General features: G+C 50.2%; 1 protein-coding gene across 1 annotated transcript in view; it reads left to right on the top strand.

Annotated features, from left to right (window-relative positions):
* The window catches only part of LOC120948665 (protein serrate), a 103,170-nt gene that overhangs the window by 50,946 nt on the left and 30,459 nt on the right, over positions 1-21,765 (top strand). Inside the window, exon 7 of the mRNA XM_040365265.2 lies at positions 309-369. Within this exon, the coding sequence (XP_040221199.2) occupies positions 309-369 (61 nt within the window). The remainder of the gene's footprint in view (positions 1-308; positions 370-21,765) is intronic.

The following is a 21,765-nucleotide window of genomic DNA, read 5'->3' as shown; positions in this document are numbered from 1 at the left end:
GTTTGTTTCAACATGGATCGGTCTTTCAGATTGTCAATCTGGTTGGTAGTAGGTTTTTTCTTTTACCTCGCAGTGTTTTACATTGTTTTTTTTTTTTAACTTTCATTTTCCTCTGTTATCGCTTCGCTGCCCAAACGGTTCCAAAAAAAAACCCTCACTCGCCGTTCCATTTTCACGTACCAGATACGTTTGAGGTTTTTCCTTTCACTCGTTACGTTTTATTTCCCCCCTTGATGTATGGCTTGCCCGTAAGCTTCCATTAAGCGCTCGACACTTACATTTTCTTTACCGATTATGCCACCTTTCAGCAATCTGCAAGCCGGGATGTGACCAAATACACGGCAAATGTGACCAGCCGGGCGAGTGCGAGTAAGTACCATCCTGTTTGTTTTATTGACTCTGAATTTGTATTTGTAGCCGTATTTCGTTGTAAAGGTTTTAGCTCTATTTTTTCTGTATGTGATCAAACGGCAGCATACCTTTCCCTCCTGGAACATACCGAATGCATTCCAGTAAATCGATTTAGATCACGTTTCGATTGCAAAATGTTTCGTTTGATTAGTTTGAATAGTTGCTAGTAAAGTCCGCCTTCTCACTGCGTCGTCTCTGCTCGATTCCATCGTTTGCAAACATCGGGCACGACCTTTCGCAGTCGACGAACTTGTACCGTACAGTGGGAAAAACGTACCACCACTCCCAAATTCGAAAGAATGCACTGGCAGCGAAGCAGAAGGGTAGGTCCGAAACCCGAAACAGAGCCTCCCCAAAACACTCGAACCAATCATCGGTCATGCTCGCACTGCACATTGGGCTCCCTGGGCGAAAAATAGCCAATACCGAACCATGCTCCCATCGGGACACACGATCGGCGAGACGCCGCGTGCAGATCCTAAGTGGAACAAAGTAGGCTCCGGCGAAATGGCGATCGTGTCGGGCGGCCCGCGTGAGCTGCCTGCGCAGCCAATGGACGCGTCCGATCGTCCCGGGGAGCGAATCCTAGCTCGAGAAGCAGCCCGTGGAATGGGCCGGTCAGTTGTCAGCTCCCTGTGGACCGGGGGGCTGCAAAAAAATGAGGGCACGGAAAACAAAAAGCTTGGTCGTGATCACACCGTGAATTGTTTAAATCCGCCGAGAAGAAGCCGGGCGAAGGCGGTCGGACGGAGGTACGCTGTTTTCTCAAACGAACACGCGGAACGGCTTGTAAGCATTATGCCTCAAACGCCCCCGGTACCCCTCCTAATTAGCTCTTTCTTCTATTTTATTACAAGCGAGCAACGATTTGTTTCACCCGTTCTCAATCATCAACCCCTTTGCTGGTGCTTGTTGGCAGCAGCGTTGCTAAATGTACAAACAAACAAACAAACAGCAACATACATACACACACAACCGTTTTGTGCACCGTACGCGGGGGATACCCGCTTTGCATATTTACATTTTTCGATCTAAATTCGTACAGTTTAAAAACAAATACTACATCCTACTTACACGACGAGCAGAAAACGAGCGCGCGCGCGTACGCGGCCCGTAGTTCTCTTGCCGCAACTGCCATTCGTTACCATCGGCGCTGTACCGGTCTTTTGATCGTGTCCCGGTGTCCTCGGCTCTCGTCGAATCTTTCGAAATTACCCACCCCGGCCACTGCACAATCGATTGTGCAGTCTCCTTTGTCTGTTGGCATGCGAGAAAAGCGCGGATGATCACCACCATCATGCACATAGCAGAATCCTCATGAATCGATCGGCTCACGGAAGGGGTTGTAAATTGTCGAAACGGCAAACAAATGATCGTCGCGATCGAACCTATCCCGTGGGTTTGTTCTTTTTTTCTCCTGTGTGAGTGTATCGTGTAGCAGGATTTCGGTTTCAGTGTGAATATTGAAAATGCCGCGATTCCTTTACTCATGCACTGCGAACAAAACGCGCCAAGCTGTAAACCCACGATCCCTAGCCCTTTACTCACTCACCACGCAAGAGACTTGGGTGGCGAAGGAGAGGAACGTACCTGCTCGGTAGCGGGTGGCACAGAAACATAAATTACATGCAATAGAGCTGCAGTAAATATTTTACACGGTACAAATAGGTGGGTGCCAACGGTGGGCGACTGTAGCGCGCTAAATAAGTAGCAGCAAGTACACACACACCCTCCAGTGGATAGGTGGAAGATGGTTCGTCTTGTTGCTGGCTAATAAAACACATCGTACACGGTAGCACAGCTTGCTTTAGACACACACGTACGCACGTGTAAATAAATTCTGAGAGAAAAACTGAACAACACGTTCACGTTCCGCCGCACGGTTGGCTAATTTATCCTAGCCCGATGAAACAATAGAATTGTCGAAGCAATTGCATCCGCTTTGTGGCCCCTTCGGGAAGGGACTGCACAAGAACGGGAGCGGGAGTTTACTACCCGCAGTCGAAAAGAATGCTAGAGCCAACTATCCCCCCGTTGATTATCGCGACGGTGGGTACAGCTTCCCATTCCTGCTTTAAAATGAGTCTCCCTTGCTTTTTCCCCCTTTCTCCCTCTCTCATCTACCGGTTAAAGCACCGGAAAATCGATGCAATTATGCTATTACACCTTAGCGCCTTTGGCAGTAAAGGGAAGTGATCGTTCCATTTTGGAACTCATTTTCGACCGCATGCAATCGAGGGTGTTGATGGTGTTTAAAGTCTGTCCCACCGACTCTCATGCCAGAAACGTAGAAAACTGACCATATCCATATATACACACTTACCCAAGCGCCATCGCCAGTGCACTGCGGCAGAATTCGTTGCAGTTGCAGTTTTCCGGAGAGAGACGAGAAAAAAACACTCCTCCATGTCCCTCACTCTTTTTTGCCATAATCAATTAAGCCGCACTTGCTCACCCGACTCAGTCCCTAATTGACGGCGAGCTGTCAACCCCCAGCCCGACTGGGACAGACTTAATTTAGCCCGTGTCCATCCCCGGCAGCGTAAACCGCACTCGCTGCCAAATGAGCGCAAAACCCGCCCGGCGGCAACCATCAACGTGATTATCGCGCGCGCGCACACACAAAACTGACAACACAAAAGCCCACCGACCCGAACGACCACGCCACTGCATGGGATGGGAAGGTAGGCGGCTAGCAGTCGACGAGATTTTCACTAGATCACTATCAGTGGAGATCCCATAGAGGGGACCAGCGTAGACTTTTCTGCAGCCGGGAGAGTCGTAGTCGAGTGTTCCCGATGGCCATCCGATCCAGATTCCCATTTCATAATTATCGCACCGGATCGCACTACTCTCAGATATGGGGGTTGATGGAATGGAAGCGAGGCTACTTGGGCTGCTCGGTAACTAGCCCGGTGGTCTTGCTGGCCCAGCTCTGCCCGCCGGCCGTTCATCCATCAGCCATGGTCCGAGGGTTCGCTGTTAGCTTACCTTTTACGTCATAATTAATTAATTTAATGAATTGAAATTTGAACCATCTAACGTACGAGAATCGCGTGTTTTCTGGTAGGGTGACGCACCGGAATGCGTCACGCGGGATGGACAAGCTGCCCCACCATTTCACATTCCTCCTCCACTAAGTGGGCTAGAGCGCGAGGAACTGCTCGCCGTCACTATGGCGTGCGAATACTTCGCTCGATCGAGCTACTGTCAAGCGCAAGATCGATAATCGAATCCAAACCATACAAAGTGAAAGAAAGAGAGAGAGAGTCACCAACTCGAGTCACCGTTTTGGATCAGACCCTTGCCGCGGGTTTGCTGGCGATCAAATCTGGCACGTCACTTAAGGTCCTGCATCTACTAACTATTTAGCGATACACAACGGCCCACACAGTGGAGAGCTGTTTGATAACTTTCACACCGCTTCTCACGGCTCGCGGTATCAATTTTCTTCTGGATCCATAAATCTGTCACCGCTGCTGGTGGAACTTTTCGCCACCTCCCGAGTCCGGAGCGGGCACAATCAAATCGATCACACTTTTCTACCAGTGCTAGTGGTGAGTACGCACTATCTTGATGTGCAACAGGGCTAACTATCGCCAAAAAAGGACTCTCCGCCGCGCTGAAATGACGGTGCCCTGGAACGGTTATACGAACCATTCTCATCTAGCGGCTGTCCTAGTCCTTGTGAGCACTTTGGAGGCTGACGGGGGAAACTAAAAGAGCAAAAACACAACAAAACGCTAGTGCATTCCACATGCCACAGTTTTCGTGTTTGCAGTTCATTCCCATCCCTGCAAAAAGGGGCTTCACGGGGGAATCACAGTCCTTCTGCAAACCGTTTCGTGCGAATTGCGTCCATTCGCGAGGAGCGCGATCGCGATTACTTTCGCACCGCGTTTCAAACCCCGCGAGAATCGCGCCATCCTTGCGTCCCTCATTTCGACCAACCCGGTCACGGCGATGTGTAGGCAGACAACGGCGAACAGCAACAAAACAACACTCCAAACGGTTGTTTAATCATGTTCATAATGTTCCCCGTTTACAACACGCCGGCCGCCCGCACGTAGGTGTCTCGAGCTAGTGGTGGCAATTACTTTCGGTTTTAGGGAAGGTTTTCACCAGGCCCGCGCGTCGATCGTTGGCAAGCCGCGAAATGAACGCTTAATTATTCACGCCAGAAGCAAACCCGCGAACGGTACCGGTTGCGAGGGCGCGCGCGCTCGCGACCCGTTGCGATTCGTGCAACGGAATCCTTTCGCTCACTCGCATCGCGTGACACTGTCTCCTGCCTCACATGCGAGATCCCTGTTCGATTGTGATCCTTCGTGCCGCGTTTGCATCGGTTCGCACTGAAGCCAGCGCGGAAGAGCCCCAGCGCGATCGCGAAAAGCCGGGCGCATTTTTTAAAACCTCCCCTCCCACGTACCAACCCCGATGTGTCCCTCCGTTCGGTAGCATAATAATAAATACATTAAAGATAAGACAGTAGCGATATGAGCGTCCGGGCGCTGCATTCATTAATATTAAGACGACTCGGCGCTCGGTACTGTCGTTCGATTTTTTTTCGTGTTACTGTCTCGAGCACCTTCTTCGGCCACTTTTTGCCTTTGCTAAAGACCTTTGCGATCGGGACGCAGCAACCTTTTCCCTCTTACTTCAACACTGGTTTAATGTTGTACCACATGTAAGCAATCCCGTGGACAAATGAAACATCAACCGTCGAGTAACCCTTTACGTGCAACCCCCTTTTTTTTCTTCACAACTTCTTTCCGCCAGCAGTAGCTGCAAGGTAAAGTCATCGCTCCCTGTAGCAATTCGAGCGCTCGATCGCGCACCCAGCCTCACAGCTAAAGCCATTGACAATCGATATGGCAAAATAATAGAAACATAGAGTGTGGCTGCGACGCGTTTCCTTCCCCAGTTGCCATGTCACGCGCAACGCGTTTGCTGCACGAGCGACAGCAAAATATATTGCGAATATAGAATTAATTGAATTATCTGCACCTCGCCATCTGCCCATGGCTGCGAACCGTACTAGTCGGCTGAAGCAAGTGTATGCTGCAAACTGGGAGCTTTGGGAAATTCAGCACAACAAAGCCTTCGAACGGCTGCCAATGCTTCCCAACGTTTACAAGGAAGCGAGGCCGGTTGCCGGTCCTCCTCGCTCCACCGTTTGCTTTTCGGTAATAATTGATCGCAGCCGGGATCATGCAAGGCGAACGCGAGAAAAATGTTGCTGTCTTTCCGCATCCTTGCTACCAACACGAAGACTTCCGTCTCACTAGACCTTCCGATTGGCAACCGGGTTAGCGTTTTCTTTGCAACTTTTCAAAGCTTTCCAAAGCGACCAACTGGTGTACAATCACGAGCGCGAAAAGGAACTGGATTCAGCCTCCCCACGAGCCCCGCTTTAAAACTCCACCCAAACGAATACCGCGGTTGAAAACGTACAGAGAGTACAAATATAAACATATCATTACTTATTATTAGCTGCCTTTTGCCTCGGATGGGATCCGTTTTTATTTTGTTTTTATTCAACGGCACACCTTCACACCTTCACCGGCCCTTTGGCAACAGCTCGCCGCAACATGATTGCCGATGGTTCTTGGCTTACCCCACGGCCAGCTTGCTGGTCGGGACGGCTTAATGGCTATATGTGTTACTTTTGCACTTTTCCTCACACACTGGCGAATGGCTACAAAATTGCAACCGCAAAGGGGGCGAAGGGTTCATCAGCAGCCGCCACCAGGCAGCATCCCCACAGGAACAGCAGGTTGCGAGATAGATGGGTCTAATTATCAGCCCAGCTCTACCGATCACTGGCAGACGTTGGCGGTGGGTGATGAAAAATCGAACACAAACCAAAGGCAGCACAAACAACCCGTCAGTGCGCGTACTTTAAATGTATGCAAATGGAGTTGGTTATTTATTTCGTTTTTTTTTTCGACTGATGGCGCTTCCGCCAAAGAGAGGAAACCAGCAAATTAACTTTATTCAATTCACTTGCAGAAGTTGGAAGTTGGTGATGATGTTGACGTCGTGAATGTAAGCAAAGTGTAAAGTACATGAGTTTACGGTGTGATTGGGGTTTGCTTTTGCTGACAAATTTCTATCCAAATCCAAAGCCATTTCGGGCGGTTCGTGAAGAAACATTCCTTATCGCCCTTATGGCATTAACCATTGTCGCACAGTTATTACCATAGCGTGGAAGCGAAAGCACCTGGTGTAAGCCCTCCAGAGGCCGCATATTCATTATGCTCCGCATCTTCCGCCCGGGCGCAACGGGTCCGGTGAGGAGCACCGCGAAAAGACTTATGATGAATGATGGGGGTTAAGAGAAGCGAAAAAACGTAAATAAATCTTTCGCGATCGAGGCAAAGAAATATCTACACAAGTAACAAAACAGGAATGAACACAACAGAGCAGCAACTGCACACAAAAAAACCTGCCCCATAACGCGAATGTGCGCGACAGTTGGCCGTGAGAAGACACCGAGACGCGTGAGCCTTGGAGATTTTTTTGCTTTCTTCAGGTGAATAGTCATCCCTTAGGCTCCGTGATCATTGGCTTGTTTCTGTGTTTATTTTTTGCTGCAAAGAGACGCAAAACAAGCGAACCATGGACATTGTACCTTAGCTATGGATCTAGAAATTTATCATCAATTTTTATTGAAAAATAATTGGTATCTTGTACGGCGGTGGCCAGCGTACATGATTTCTTCTTGTCCCTTCTTCTGCTAGTTCCTTCTCTGTTTCGACCTGGCGGGTTCGTCATCTGTTGCCCGACAACAACCCCCAGTTGCCAAGCGCAACGGCCAGCAAAGCGAGAAACAAAGAAAGGGATAGATTAAGTTACATACTATACATCATAGATCGTTCCATCGATCGAACGTTCGCCACAGACATAGCACAGTGGATGCGTTTTACGATGCATTGGGAGACGCAGCACGAATGAAGCATAATTATCCCATCAGAAGCAACGTTGCTGTGTACCAATTTGGCGAACCGAGTAGTAAAGCGGAGACCGAATCCAAAACCAAAAGACTAGATTCTTTGCTCTCCACTCCCCACGCCTGCTACCTCTTGTACATTCGCCTTTCTTTGCGCTTTCTTTCCGGGCAACGGGCCATTTCGCCGGACCGGATCGATCAGTTCTAATGAAGCGTGATGAAATGTTTAACCCCATTTTCGGTGTGATATCGCCATTTCTGGGCGGCACCGGGAGCGTGACGGAACTGAATAGAACCGCGGCCGATCGATTCTGCGCCAGATCGATCCCCGGCCAAACTCACGGACGAACCGAATTCGCTCCAAGCCCATAAAACAAAGCTGATAATGAAGCATAATCTACTGTACAGAATTGATGAACTGGAATTGTGTTGTGTACCTTCGCTCACGCCAATGCCTCTATGTGTGTGTGTGCTGTGCATGGTGGATGTGGGCCAAATACTCCTCTAAGCTACTACATACACATGCATACCCCGACATGGCTGATGCCACTTAACAGAAGGAAGCCAAGCCAAAATCCATAGGTGCTAAGCTGCTTGGCGCGCATTCAACGAAATTTTGGTTCACCACCAAAAGCACTCCAACAATAACAAAAAAAGCAACACGCACACATACCAATGCAGCCGTCATAATGATGTTGAAGGTCTTCCTCCGCACAGGCGAGGAAGGAAGTGAGAAAATTGGAACTTTTCGACGCTCCGAAAACTTACGAGTAACTAATTGAAAATTAATAGTAAATTACGTCGAAATAATCAAATCTATTAGAACGAGACGGAGCAACACAGGCGTACACTTGCGTAGACTGCTCAGCAACGTTGTAGCCTATTGACCAGCTACATCGTCTCGTTCATTCATTCCCGCCGTGTGGGCTTTTCAACTGAACAGGACGGAACGCTTCGATGCTGCGAAGGGCACACCGGCATCGAATCCCAAATCCCCGCGCACGCACACACGTACAACACGAAAGGAAGAGGATAACAAAAAAACAGGTTCTTTTAGTCCAAAGTGCGCAAAGTGTCTAAGCCATCCGTGCTTTGCCCTACGTTCCGTCGCCCTCCGATTCGGCGCTGCAGTCGAAGCGAACCTAGAATGGAACGAGCGAGCAGTTCGATGGGAGAGAATAATCAAAGCGAAGCAGCATCAAACAAAACGATAATGACCCTAACGAATACGCGCTCGAATGCTCCCGTCCACCTCCACCCCCTCACACCATGGTACGCAGATTCACGCGTATCGGGGACGCTGATGGCGAGCGTACTTTGGGCTCGATTGACGATGGGACACGCCTGACGCGCATGGATTTTTTTCTTTCTATTCCTGCGCATTCAGGTTGGGGTGAAAGGGTGAGAAAGATCTTGAGCTATTAGAATCGTGAGCTCGAAAGAAACATTTCCCAGCTTCTTGTAACAAAGCGTGTTATTTCGAAAGACTTCGGGAATCCATTCCGACAGTAGCGCTACGGTGTAGGGAAGAACAACAAACACATTTTAATGAGCCGTTCTCAGTATCAGCTTGAGCAGTTAGAATTGTTGGGCTGCCGTGTAGCTCCCGCTGCTGCACGTAACTGAATCATCACACTCAGGTGAATGCAGTGACATGTTCTATGCAAATCATAACACCTCGAACACCCCTGGTGCATCACATCCCGGAAGACGGAACGGAATTCTAAAGAAAGGACAATTAAAATTGTTACAAGGGCGCGCTGCATCTCGCTCTCTTGCACGATGGAAAGCCCAAGTAACTTAGAAGCTGCTCACGAAACAAACGTTCCAGCAGCCAGCCAAACAGCACGGAATGCAAATCCGTGCCCTGCGTGCCTGCTCGGCAGATTCACTACGGGGTCACGAACGGGGTCTAAGCACAGTTTCGTGGCTTCATTTCCAGCGAACAGCGACGGAACATTTGCTCACCCCGACCTTACCCCGATCGACAGATCGGCACTCACGGTGTCTTATGCTCAGCACAGGCTATCAATCGATCTGGCAAGCATTCGCAGGTTCCAGCATTTCACCCAATGTTAGGGTTTGTTGTTTGGCCTGTTTTGCCTCGAAACGATCACTCGCGAGGGAGCATCATTTATCACCGACTCCGACTCTCCGGCTGATGATGCGCACTGGCGATCTGTGTGCGGGGCTGTTAAATGCTGGGACAGTGTCCAAGCATTTTTTCGGATTCTCGTCTTCACCTATCGGCATGAAACAAAGGCCTTTTTGTATGGGACGAAACAAAAACAGACTTAGAACAGCTATGGAATTCCAGCCTTGGGATTTCCATCGTCCTTCGCGGTTGACGAAGTGATGACTAGGGCTCGAAAGTACGCCGTTTTTGGACATGGCGAACAGAGGCTTTCAGAATAGATATAATGACATTCCATAAACTATGGATTGTGTTGCTTTCGTCGTTGAGTTGCTTTTCTACACCATCTATTTATTGTGAATTATTTACGAATGTGCTTTTATTTCGAACAGTATGTAAAATTCGATTTTATGATTCTGAAGTAAGCAGAAGCTCATTACGCTATCGAGCGATCGTTCTAACGCCTCTTCTCGTGAGCACCTCTCGCTGACCCTGGATGCACACTTCACCTGCACGAAGATGCACACATCCTTGGTCGAACTGCACCGAACCGCGCCATTCGACTGCTAGCCCCAGCCAATAAGTCACCCAAAGTGTTAAATGGGAAAACAGATAAAATAATTAACTCCCCAGGCCATTGCTTTCGCGAGGGCTTCCTCCACACCACTAGCAGCCGATCGCGTTTAACGGGGCCGGAAAATGAGCGTTTCACGAAAACACGATACACCACACTCGTACGCCGAAATGCATTTACCCGAACGTACCGTTCCTCCCGTGGTAACAGATTCTGTTACAAGATTGCCTATTTGGTGTTTCTTTTAATTAATTGCGTGATTTTAATTGAGTTCCGCGTGTGTGCAGCACGGCGCGCACTTTCCGGGGGCCGAGGGTTGGACCGGCTTTCCGTGTGTTCGTTCGATCGGGCAACAAGCTGCGATTGCAGCGAGCAGATGGACGGAAGCTAACCGTGCCGATTTCGTGTTGGGGGCCGTTTGTTTTTTTTTTGTCTGTTTTCCTCCGGCACTTCCAGCACGGAAAAGAAACACAGCGAACCCGTACCGCAAAATAGCTAACGTGGCGACACACCGCAAAACATGCGCGGTACCCAACGAGCACAAACCGATTCCCGGTGCTGGTGTCTCGCCGCGAAATCGAAATGGCAAATGCCGCCCAATCCGAACAGGGCGTCCGATTCGAATTTGCGGGCAGCGAGGGCACCAAAGATTCACGCGGACAAATGAATAATGGGTTCAAGATCGGACGAAGCGCTAAAGGGAAGAGAAGGTTCCGTCCGCCCGGGATGGCCATGTTTTCGAATTCAATTAAAACGACGTTACCATTCGTAAGCTGGGAACACGGTGTTGCTCCACCCCGCTCGGTGAAACCTTCTCAAAAGACTTTGTACGATCCAACAACATACCAGGAAAAGGAGGATCAATACTGAAACCCCGCACGTTTGGCCCCGCGCGATGCTTCCCGCGTTCGGAATGGTAAAACGGTTATGCTGCAACCATACTCCACGGTCAATCCGGTAGCACTCGCGCGTCTCCTGTGGCTATTTAAATTGTTCAATTAATTAAGATTCTATACGTATAATGTTGTTCTTGTTAGAAACCACCCCTCGTAAGCCTCGTCCCGGCTTCCCTTGGCCGAAACAAACACGCTGGCTTCTGTTCGGTGTTGTTTTGTTATTGTTTCAATCCGCCGTTGCGCGTTCACCTACCACAGCCTCACGCAGCCCCACAGGGTTGTTACAAATCGTTTCGCTACGATTTAGGAACCGGTAGGGTTTATTTTTCACACCACGATCGACGGGACGATCGACTTTCCACAGTACGGTTTGGTGGCCGAGTGGCCTAACCGAGAATGGTGAGCTATAAATTTGCTGCCTAGGATCCTCAACTAATCGCACGTCTGGAGGGGAGATTCTGCAGCTTGTTTCGTCCGCTAAGAGTGCTCCGGGTCAAAGTTGATCGGGCACTACGCTACATGTCCTGGAAAATGAGAATCGTGTTCTGCGTCCTAGACGAAGACGGGAACTCGCACAGATCTACAACCTCATCTGCTGCAGCAGCGACAGCCAACTACAGCAGCGTACCCGGGCATATCAATCGATCGATGGTTGAATGTTGTTGGCCAAAATTAAAAGTTCAAACGTTCAAACAGCGAAAACATTGGGAGGATGTAGTGTAATTCCAACGATACCCAGGCGTAGGGTTTTGAAGACTCTCGGAATAGCTGCTACAAGACACCCAGAGGTTGATTGGAAAACGCTCATCCGACCTTCGACTGCAGGAAACATCAAACTACGCCACAGGACAATCTAGCCAGGGCTAGGCTACGAACCGTTTCGGAAATCACGCGACGTGTCATCCGGCAGCCGCCCGGCCAACTCGCTGGCACGACCAACCCGGGCAGACGTTATCGAGCGAACAACTCGTACGGCGTACGGAAGAGCAGCGGACCTCTAATCTAACCTACTTCGAGTAGCCTCCTGCGTGTTTTCTTTCTTCCGCGTAAAGGCTCCAAACGCCTCTACTACTGACTCCCTGACGATGCCCATCGGTTTCGGTGCGATTCTACAGATTGACCGTGGGATGCTGTAGACTTTGTTTTTTTTTTTTTTTTTTTTTGGTTGTTTGCTCACTGTGTGCTCTCTTCTCCGAGCGATAGCTGCCCTCGTTGGCGAATAAAGAAGCATTTACATAATAAGACAAGGTTCAACAATTTATAAGACCACAAAAACATCGCACCATCGTCTTCGTCTCGTCCACCATTACACCACCCCGTCTGCTTTGGTCTGTCCCCGTTCCTGGTGGGCCTGGGCCATGTTGAGCTGCTCCGTTGCACGGAAAAAGCGAAGTTTGGCGCTGTTTATCGGTGCGATGGATCGACTTTCGCCGTGTACTACGGCCCCGGCGGTTACGAGACCGATCTCCGATGACCCCTCCGGGCGACCCCGAACGGTGATGGTGGTGGAGGCCAATCCCAGGCAACAAACTGCAAACAATAATTTCTGCCACAGATTCCATTTCAGGCGAGGAAGCGATCGAATTATCGCAGTGTCGGAAGAAGGTTCCCTTCCTTATGGTCTATTTCGGTGCCAGGTTTGCTCGATTTTCGTCTAGCTGCAACGTCCCATCCGGTTGCTCTTTTTCGCTTCTTCCATGCTTACTGTTGGGTCGTCTCGTGCCACCCAGTTATCATTATAAATTTTGCTTTCCCATCGGCCCAGCGCTGTTTGCCATTACTGTCGACCATTTTGCTATTGCCCGATGGAAGCTATTGCGCGGAACAGAACATTTAAGCGCTTAGAGATTGGATGATTATGATAAAGAGAGAGAAAAAAAAACTCGCGGCCATCGTGGCTGTTTTTGCCCAATCCCTCAGCCAAAGCGCAGACAAAGCAAAGGCTAAGCGTTCGGTTTGGCGCGATATTATCGTCCAAATTGAGATGTCCGCGCAAGCGACTTCAACGACGGTGCGGGAATAATTAACAAACAACGAAACCGACGAACAAAAAAACAACAAACTTCCACTAAACGGTAGACCCAATACATGCAGCTGCACGTACTGGTAGATTGCACTGCAAAAAGGTGATGCGAGTTCTGCAGAGGCAGGAACAACCATCGAACGGGTTACCCCCGGTAAGGCTATCTGGATCTTCTCCCGCGACCCGGTGGGACTGAGACCTACCGACAGTGTACCGTTTGCTCTATGTATCTCATTATATCTATCTCCCGTATCGCGATCGGAGTATACGGGACGATTGACAGTCGACTAAATATTTGCGCTAAATTCTTCACCCGGTGGAGCTTGCCATACTCACCCCCGTTGTCACCAACACCGATGGGTTGCACACCATTCCTTCGTGTTGTTAGTTTTTTTAACTCTCTCACACATTCCATCAGTCGCCCCGCGAGAAACAAGATTGTGTGGGCGACTGTGAAATCTTGACCGAAAGGAAACTTAAGAGAAAAAAAAAACAGTATAGAGTCTCATCATTCTCCCTTCCATCCATGGTTTTGGTTTGTGTGCAGCGTATTGACGTTTATTTTTGAAACAAAAGTCGAAACTTAAACAAGCGAACAAACTTACAAACACCCCGCAATGGACCCCATCAGGGGTGAAGCGAGTAACGAAGAGAGGCGCTGCTGCTGCACCAACCGACGCGAGTAAAGATGACGGCGATCGTATACCCCCGGCCGGCCCGGTATGGGAAAAGTCGAGCGATCGAGCCTGATCGTCGCCGCTTTGCATTTGAGGTGGCGAGCTGACCGGGCTTGGGGCAGGGTCTTTTTTACTTACCATTATTCACCCGCGCCGCCACTGTCATTGTTTACATCGGTTAAACATTTGTTTTGAGCATTATTCGTCGCTGCCCCGGAGCGCGGGCTGGTACGTCATCGTTCGGCACTGTGCGGAAATGTGTCAATAAAGCGAACGAGAAGCCAGCCTCAGATGGAACCGAAACCGCAGAGGGAACCTCTCCGATGCACCTGATGATGAGCTGCTTTCGTGGAAGAAATGAGAAACGCAAATAAGATGAACAGCAGCAGCAGCAGCATCAGCAGCAACATAGCACAGAAGGGAGGGAAGATGAAAGGGCAGCAATAGGAGAAAGCTGTATTGATGCAGTTTTCCTCCTTTGTAAATGACCCCACAACCGCCTGCCGACGTCCACCAGCCGTGTGAAACAATAATTCGATTAGGCCACTTAAACGAGCACTTAAACGGAATGTGGTTTGTTTTTTTTCCTCACATGCGCGTGTGTGTTCGCGGCTTTTGTTTTGCTTCCCGAAAGCGTTCAAATTATCATAGCCCAAGAGCCTGCAAGCGCACCCCTACTGGTGGACCGATCAGGGTCGCAAGATTATGTCCCACAAAACACTGCAAAACATTGGACAGGATAACGCTTCCCGCAAAACCCGTTGCGCAGCGAAGGTGTACTGCCAATTGCTCGATCCCCCCTAATCCTCCCAAACCGTACCCTACAAAATGTCAAACGAAATAAATGCCCTCAAGTGCGGCAATAAATAATACCTAATGAAATATCAATAACACAACAATAACAATAACCCTCCCTTTTCCGAAGGGACGCGCACACGGATCAGCAATAAATAAAAGCGACGAACCCGCGGCTCTGCATACGCGGTTGTCGCGATTTGTGCCAACCAGCCAGCCTACACAACGCCGCCAGCTTGTTGGGTGTTCGGCGATCATGTATGCTTCATGTCGCCCGATGTAGCCGTTTCGTTCGCCCCGGTTTTGCACCACCACCACCAGAAGAAGAAGAGCCTTTAGATTTCGACGCCCGCAAATGCAGCGAACGGCAATTGTGGTGATCATACACCGATACGACTTCCCATCTCGGGCCAATTTCGTTCCGAGGGCCCCGTTCAGCCGAGATTAACCGTACGGCAATAGAGGACAATAACCACCCGCTTAACTGCTCCATGGTTAAACTCCTCACCTTTGCAGGAGAATCCGCTCGTTTGCCGCAGCACAACCGGACGCGGTGGGTGAGATTTTGCAACCAAACGTCACACTTTGAATGCACTTCTTTGCCCACCTTCCGCTCCTTAAACACACTGGCTGGGAAAGAACATTGATCATTCCGGGAAGTCCCTGCCCTGGAAGCATACGCGAACGCGAGAGACGTATGAGCTATTATTGTCACCCGGCAGAGACCGAAACAAGTTATGGTCTGCACCCCCCTCACACCCCCCTTCATTTCTTCCCGCGGCCAATGAAAGTGAGAGGAAGCAGTGGAGGGAACAGCGTCACACAGCGAAACACATGCCCGCACAACAAGGTCGGAAAGCAGACCGATGCGGACGACCCGAACGGGTCCGTGATTGACATTTCGCACCGCGTTTCACCCATTTTCGCCAGCCGGCAAATGGTCGTTTAGTGTGTGGTGCAGGCGCTCCGACCGGGTGGGCGTGTGAGCGAGCCGGCGTGTGTTATGCTACCACCCCGCCCTGCTGGCCCAACTTGCCAATGCAGCATGCTGCATGATGATGCGTCTCCTGCGCACCAGACCGCGAAGGTTAAGCGGGTTCACCGAACGTGGTACCCACTTTTCGCTGCAAAAGGTTTTTATTTTGCTCGCTCTCTCTCACTCCCTCCCTCCGTTTTTTCCATCTACTCGTCTGCCACTCACTCTCACTCTTTCCTTCCACTCACTAAGTGGCCGTCCGCGGAAGTGGCGGAAAGCATGTTAAGGGAAGCCCCGAGCCATCGGAAGCCTCGCGGAAGGGGATCGGTGGTGCTGGGGATGGCCAATTACATCGGGGAACATTTTCCCACACCTGCGCATACGTACGCGCCCCGAGGCTTGAGCTGCCTTTTTTTGGAGTGAAATAAACCAAAAAAAAGTTAAAAAAAAAAACAAAAGCTCTCGCGTTAGCCGCACCGAAACAACGAAACAAAACAAAAGCAAAGTAAACGGCAAACCGCATCTCTCTCTCGCTCGCTTGCTGTACTCTCTCGCCTTCCTGTATCGGGTTTGACCCGCGTTGCCGAAAAAAGTAGCAACAACATCAACAGCAGCACACAAAAAAAAAACCACAAACCAACCAAGGAAGCTGTTTCGCTCCCGAACAGCATATACCCGCCGCCGCTCGGAAGGGCATACCACAGGCTCAATTTTTCGACGCGACTCTCGACCTGAGTGGGTTCATCAAAGGCCCAGGCCCACTCGGTGTGAGGCGGATGTGATATTTTGATGTGAATTGCCTTACGTTTTGTTCGATTCGCACAACCCCCAACCCGCCGCTCGGCACTTGAATCATCTATGCGAAGCTATGCGCTTTTTGGGTTGGTCCTTCGAAATTTTGACAGCCGTCACCGTCAAACACCAAAACTCTGCTTGTTCCCCCGAGGTAAGCTTGGCCCGGCTCAAAGCAAACGAAGCAAAATCGGGTTAGAAAGCTTTGTGCTCCCTGGTCTGGAAAAGTGTTTTGCATAATAATTTAAATAATGCTACAATGATGCTACCACACCGCTACTTTGGCACACGGGAGGTCAGTCGAAGGCGGTCGTTGACGGGGCAGCGCAAAGCGTGGAGCTTTTGAACGAGCCCAAAAAGACGCCCTACATAGCACCTGATTAAAATTGTGCAACACTGGCCAACCCTCGCTCCAGCGCTCGCTAATACTCCGGCTAACCAGCAGTTAGCACGCTTAGGCGGTTCGATTTGCCGAGTTTGGTTTCGGTGCGACCCCACATGCACAACAACACCGTAAGCTGTTCAATGCTGCATCCTCCCTGGGCTTACCCAAGAAGCCTATCGATCTTCAAACACAACCACCGTAATTTCGTGCCTTCCTTAGTGGGAAATTGTTTGATTGATAGCATTGTTATGCAACGCGCAATAAATCTTTCCTACCTATGGTGTACGATCGCGGGCAGAACAATAACCCGCTGCCTACTGTGGCGAAACGGTACCGACTCCTTGCCACCACCCGAGGGCCCGGGTGGTGGTCCCGTTTCAATTGGTGAGCCTCCGCAGTTTTGAGCGGCAGGACAATTGTAAAATAAATTCACCATTTTATCGAGTTGTCATCAGGTGGAAGGATGTCACACGTATGCACGGCTACTGAACGAGTGCACGGGACTGCAGGACACGAGCCCGTCGGCCAATTTGCGGGTGGGTAACATTGCCCCCGCAATCTTAGACAAATATGGGAACTCTCACACAAACACATGTGCAACGACCGGGTGTGACGATGATCTCGTCCATTCTCACCCCTCGTTCGGTGCGATGCCAACTACCCCCACGAGCCGCGACGAACAACACGTGACAATTTGCTTCACATGCCTCGACTGACGCCGAGAAAGCTCGCCAAGAAAATCGCCTGAAAGCAGATCCCGAAGCGGAAAATTAATAATAAATAAATAAGCGCTTAATCATACATAATTGAACAAGCGGAACATTGTTTGAGCGCTTTTAATTCTGCAATAAATCTCGGCCCGCGCACATTCGCGACCGAGCGCACCTTCCAGCTGAATAGGAAGCGATCGTGCGCTTCCTCCCCACACGATCAGCGATCGCACCCGATGTCGCGCAGTCCCAACGCCGAGACTGGCGGGGGAAATGCTGGCGTGCTGGCATCACCCTTAGTGTGTCACCGTTTCCATCAAGCCGTGCATGAAGCCGCCCCTGCCTTGATGCCACCCTCTTCGTTCCACCCCAAAACCGACATGCAGATCCGAACAGACAACCGAAACAACTGACTGTGCGCCCTGTTAGATCGTGCGCGTGAGATCGCGAGCTTCACTGCGAAGCAGGAAACTAAGGAGGCGCGGGATGGCAATGGAGGAGATGCATGAACCGTGGCCCTTGTCGCCTGTCTTGTCGAAGGATGATGTAAATCGTAACGATATGTGACGTGCCCAACAACACACACACACACACAGCGAACAGAGTGAACAACCGTATGTTTTTCCGGCTCTGCGTTTAGGCAACGATTTGTTGTTTGCCACCACCGTCAACCCGAGCCGAAGAACAAAACGGTTGTCTTCTAAGCACAGCACGCGGGTGGGTGACGGTTGGCGGATCGCTGTCGGATGTGCTGGAACGTCGTCTAGTCAATAGCATGTTGCACCTCTATATTAAGTTTCGTGCCTACCTTCGGAGGACTCGACGCCGGCTTGCGCTCCTGGCTTGAAACGTTCACAAGGAACCTGGCAAGACAACAACGAACAACAACGAACAGAAAACACCCCAAGTTGTGACTTTTCGCAACACCTTCAAAGGTTGTCCCACACACACACAGACGCTTGACGGTCGCGTCGAGGTGCTCGAAAAGTTTCGATTTCAACACATCCCATCTTTCCCCAGGGCTGTCCCTAGCGTCCAACCTCCCTCGTAAACCAAACCCGGAAAGCCGCAAGAGCCGACCCAGCGGGCTGAAAAACAAAACGCAAACAAAAAATGGGAAGCATTGTTATCTTTTCGGTCAGTCGGTCGGTCGTCGGTTCACGTTGATTGACGCACTCGCCCAGAAAGCCCACCCGGCCCCGGCTTCCCATTCCCGTGGGCACATAAATCATAAAACACCCCAAAACGCGCGCCTCCCTGCGTCCGTCCGCCTTTGTCCTGTCCGCGCCGTTGGTATCATCTTACCAACACGTCTCCCCCCCCTGTCGGGTAAACTCCAAAGTGCTGAAGCATAAATGGGGAGATCCATGTTTGTAATTGATTGTCCACTGCGGGCCCGCTGAAAGTTATTTGTACTTCCATATCTCGCTCTCTTGGCTCCTTTTTTTGTTGCTGCTGTACCGTCCCTCCTTTTTCCCTGTGGCCAACATTGTGTAACCCGATTCCACGCTGGAAGGGAGCAAAAAGGCAGAGACAGTTCGGTGCGGGCCGTGCGGAAAGTGGGTATCTTTTTTGCGGGAACTTTGTGCGGTAATTGTTTTTTGGAGAGACTCCCTGTCAGCGGCCATAAAGCGAGCCGGCTCAATTCTGAAAACATAGCCCCGATCAACTTCGGGCACCCCGGGCAACGTTCACAGGACCCGGTAGGTTGGTTCGTGTTGATTTTACAACCGATCCTGCCTGTGGCGCCGCCTTGCGGTGTACTGCGGAAGCATCATGCCAGCGAAGAAACGGTGTGCTGGACATTTCCACTTCAACGCCCGCGCGTCACCGATCGGATGCTTTTGATCGTGCGAACCCATGTTGCCGTTGTATAATAGCGAGCCCGGGCTTTGATGTCGTAATTGGATACGTTGGCCCGATCGAGCGGGCAATCGGTGTCAGGATTCGAACGATCGGGATCGATTGGAAACAGTACCAGTACACGTTCCAACCCCATGCCCGAAGCATGTTCCCCTTGATTACTAACGATAATGTTTTGACAGAGTCGGGCCATATCAAACGGTCGGCGGGGAAATTGTAGCCGAATTAGTTTTCCACTGTTTTGCCCTTTTGTTTTGGCATCATTTGTCTGCTTTACATTTGCGCCCGAAACGAGCCCGACAGCAACGGCAATTCATTCTCACGATAGTACAGATCCAGGAATTTGGCCCGAGATCTTGCACAATCTGATCTCAGTCCACCGTTAGACAGAACCGAAGCAAATGCACGATCAGCACATTTTTCGAATCGTCAGACACGGGGGGCACATTTGGCCCGAACGCCCAAGGAAAGAAGCACGAAGGCCCGACCGACCAATGACACAAGGATGCCTCATTTAAATACATATCCTCCTTCGCGACACGGTTCGCCGGTTTGCTAAATCGTAAATGCGCCTCCGGAATTGTCCTGCTCGATCGCTCTCTTGAGCGTTATTAATTAACGTGCACGGGCACGCCAAAAGCACCGCCGGAATTTCGACAGCGCAGCGGAAAAAAAGGAACCGAAACACGCCACAAAAAGGAGAGGCGGGGGGTGGCATATTCAAATACCTTAACCTGGACCGGCAACTGGCGCGGTACTGGATACCTCGCTTTCGAAGGTGGACATTTTATTTGCCTCCAACAGAAATGTAGAAGAAGGAGAGAAAACGCTACAGGCACTTCCCAGCAGCACCGGGTTCGCCGCCTTGCCGATAGATTCGTTTGAGTCATTCGTTTGACCCTCGTTAAGCCAAGACTAAATGGTTGCTTGAGGGGAGGGAGAAAACGAAACGTTAAAACACCGAAATCCGTTCCGCATGCCCCGGCAAAAGATGGAAGCGGTGGGATCATCTCAGTTTAGTTTGTGTATTATTTTTCCTGCTCTTTTTCGGTTCGTCCTCGGCGCGATTTTTGTCTCCCCAGTTCGGACGACTGGGCTGTTTGCTTCCTGCGCACCGTCATCGCTGTGATTTGGGCCTGTATTTGTGACTGCATCTGTGTGTGTGTGTCTCTGTGTGAGTGTTTGTTAAAGAGCGCTGTTCCGTCCAACATCAAACAAAACACTTCTTTGCTTTATGAAGCGCGGTCCGCGGTGTTAGATTTTGGCGTTTGGTGTGTATAGGTCTTCCCGCGAGCCGGCCCCGCGGGGCTGGAACGAGAAAACAAACAGAAGCATAGCACTTCCACTCCTGCCGCCTGCACAAACATTGGTATCCAGCGAGTCGCGCGAGAGCTGCCTAAATCGCGTCCCGATTACTGTCGATTGAGCTTTTTTCCCACCGCAGGATTTAGTGAGCGAACATCGGCATTGGGCGGTTTTTTTTTTACTTCTTTTTGTGTGTTAGCTTACGAAAAGATAAGCAGACCATCTCAAGGCAACTGCAAATCGTCGATGGTGGGCTTTTACATTTACTCGACGGTTGCACGTTTTCGGTAGTGAACGGGTTTTTGTTTAATGATCTCATGAACAGGCCATCATTCATCATTGAGCGTGGTTCGATTTTTATCGATGAACCAATCAAATTTTCTAGCAGTTTGTCACCGGTGTGGTGACGCGTCTTGCCAATTAAGCATGACGAAACTGTTCACAACGGGATACATTGTTTCCCTTTTAGTTTAGTTAGTTGCTTGTTATAGGTTTTTAGCGATTTCATTCATGAATAAATACAAAGAATCCACTATCCCACCATTTACCACAAATACCCCAAAAAAGGGCAACCAACTCATCCTGCAGCAATACCGACTGTGCGTATCGTTTTCGAGTAGTTTTAAATCATTTACATTCCTCCCACCGCCGCTTGACCCAACTTTCTTCACTGCTTCTTCAAGTGGCGATCTTTAACTCATCGACGGCGCAGGCCCCTAGTTGGCGGTGCGTGCTAATTGTTAAGCACTACAACAACAAAAAAGCCCGCTGCACACAAAGACTTGCCTCCCTTTGGGCTGTTCACGGCGCGTACCTAAGTGTATTGGATGCCAAACAAAAACTACCCCCGACCCCAAAATGCCACACGACGCTACTCCGGGGCTCGATCTGCCCGCTGGCCTAATGATCGAGCACCACCGATTCGAAAGCCGTCACGTACGGGTCGCGATCGTCGGGGACCATTTTCTAAAAGAGGAATAAAATGCTCGACCCACCTGGAAGTGAGCACTCATTTACCGATGAACTCATATCACCTAAACGGTACCGAAAGCAATCGATTGCCATCATCGCCATCGTTCGAGATTCAGACTGTTTCGGACTGTGTTCGGGACAAAAAGCTTCAAGATCCCCCCGTAGTGGCACCACTCGATCGTGGTCACTCAGCGACACAAGGCGTTGTAGGAGAGTGGGAACTGCAAACACAAACACACTTGTGCTCGACGGCACATTTTGGATGGTGCCAATGCGTGCTTTTTTCTTCTCAATCCACTT

This window comes from Anopheles coluzzii, chromosome 2 (assembly GCF_943734685.1).
Source record: "Anopheles coluzzii chromosome 2, AcolN3, whole genome shotgun sequence".
NCBI lineage: Eukaryota > Metazoa > Arthropoda > Insecta > Diptera > Culicidae > Anopheles > Anopheles coluzzii.
The sequence above is the reverse complement of the archived record's forward strand: the minus strand, read 5'-3'. Positions and strand labels throughout refer to the sequence as shown.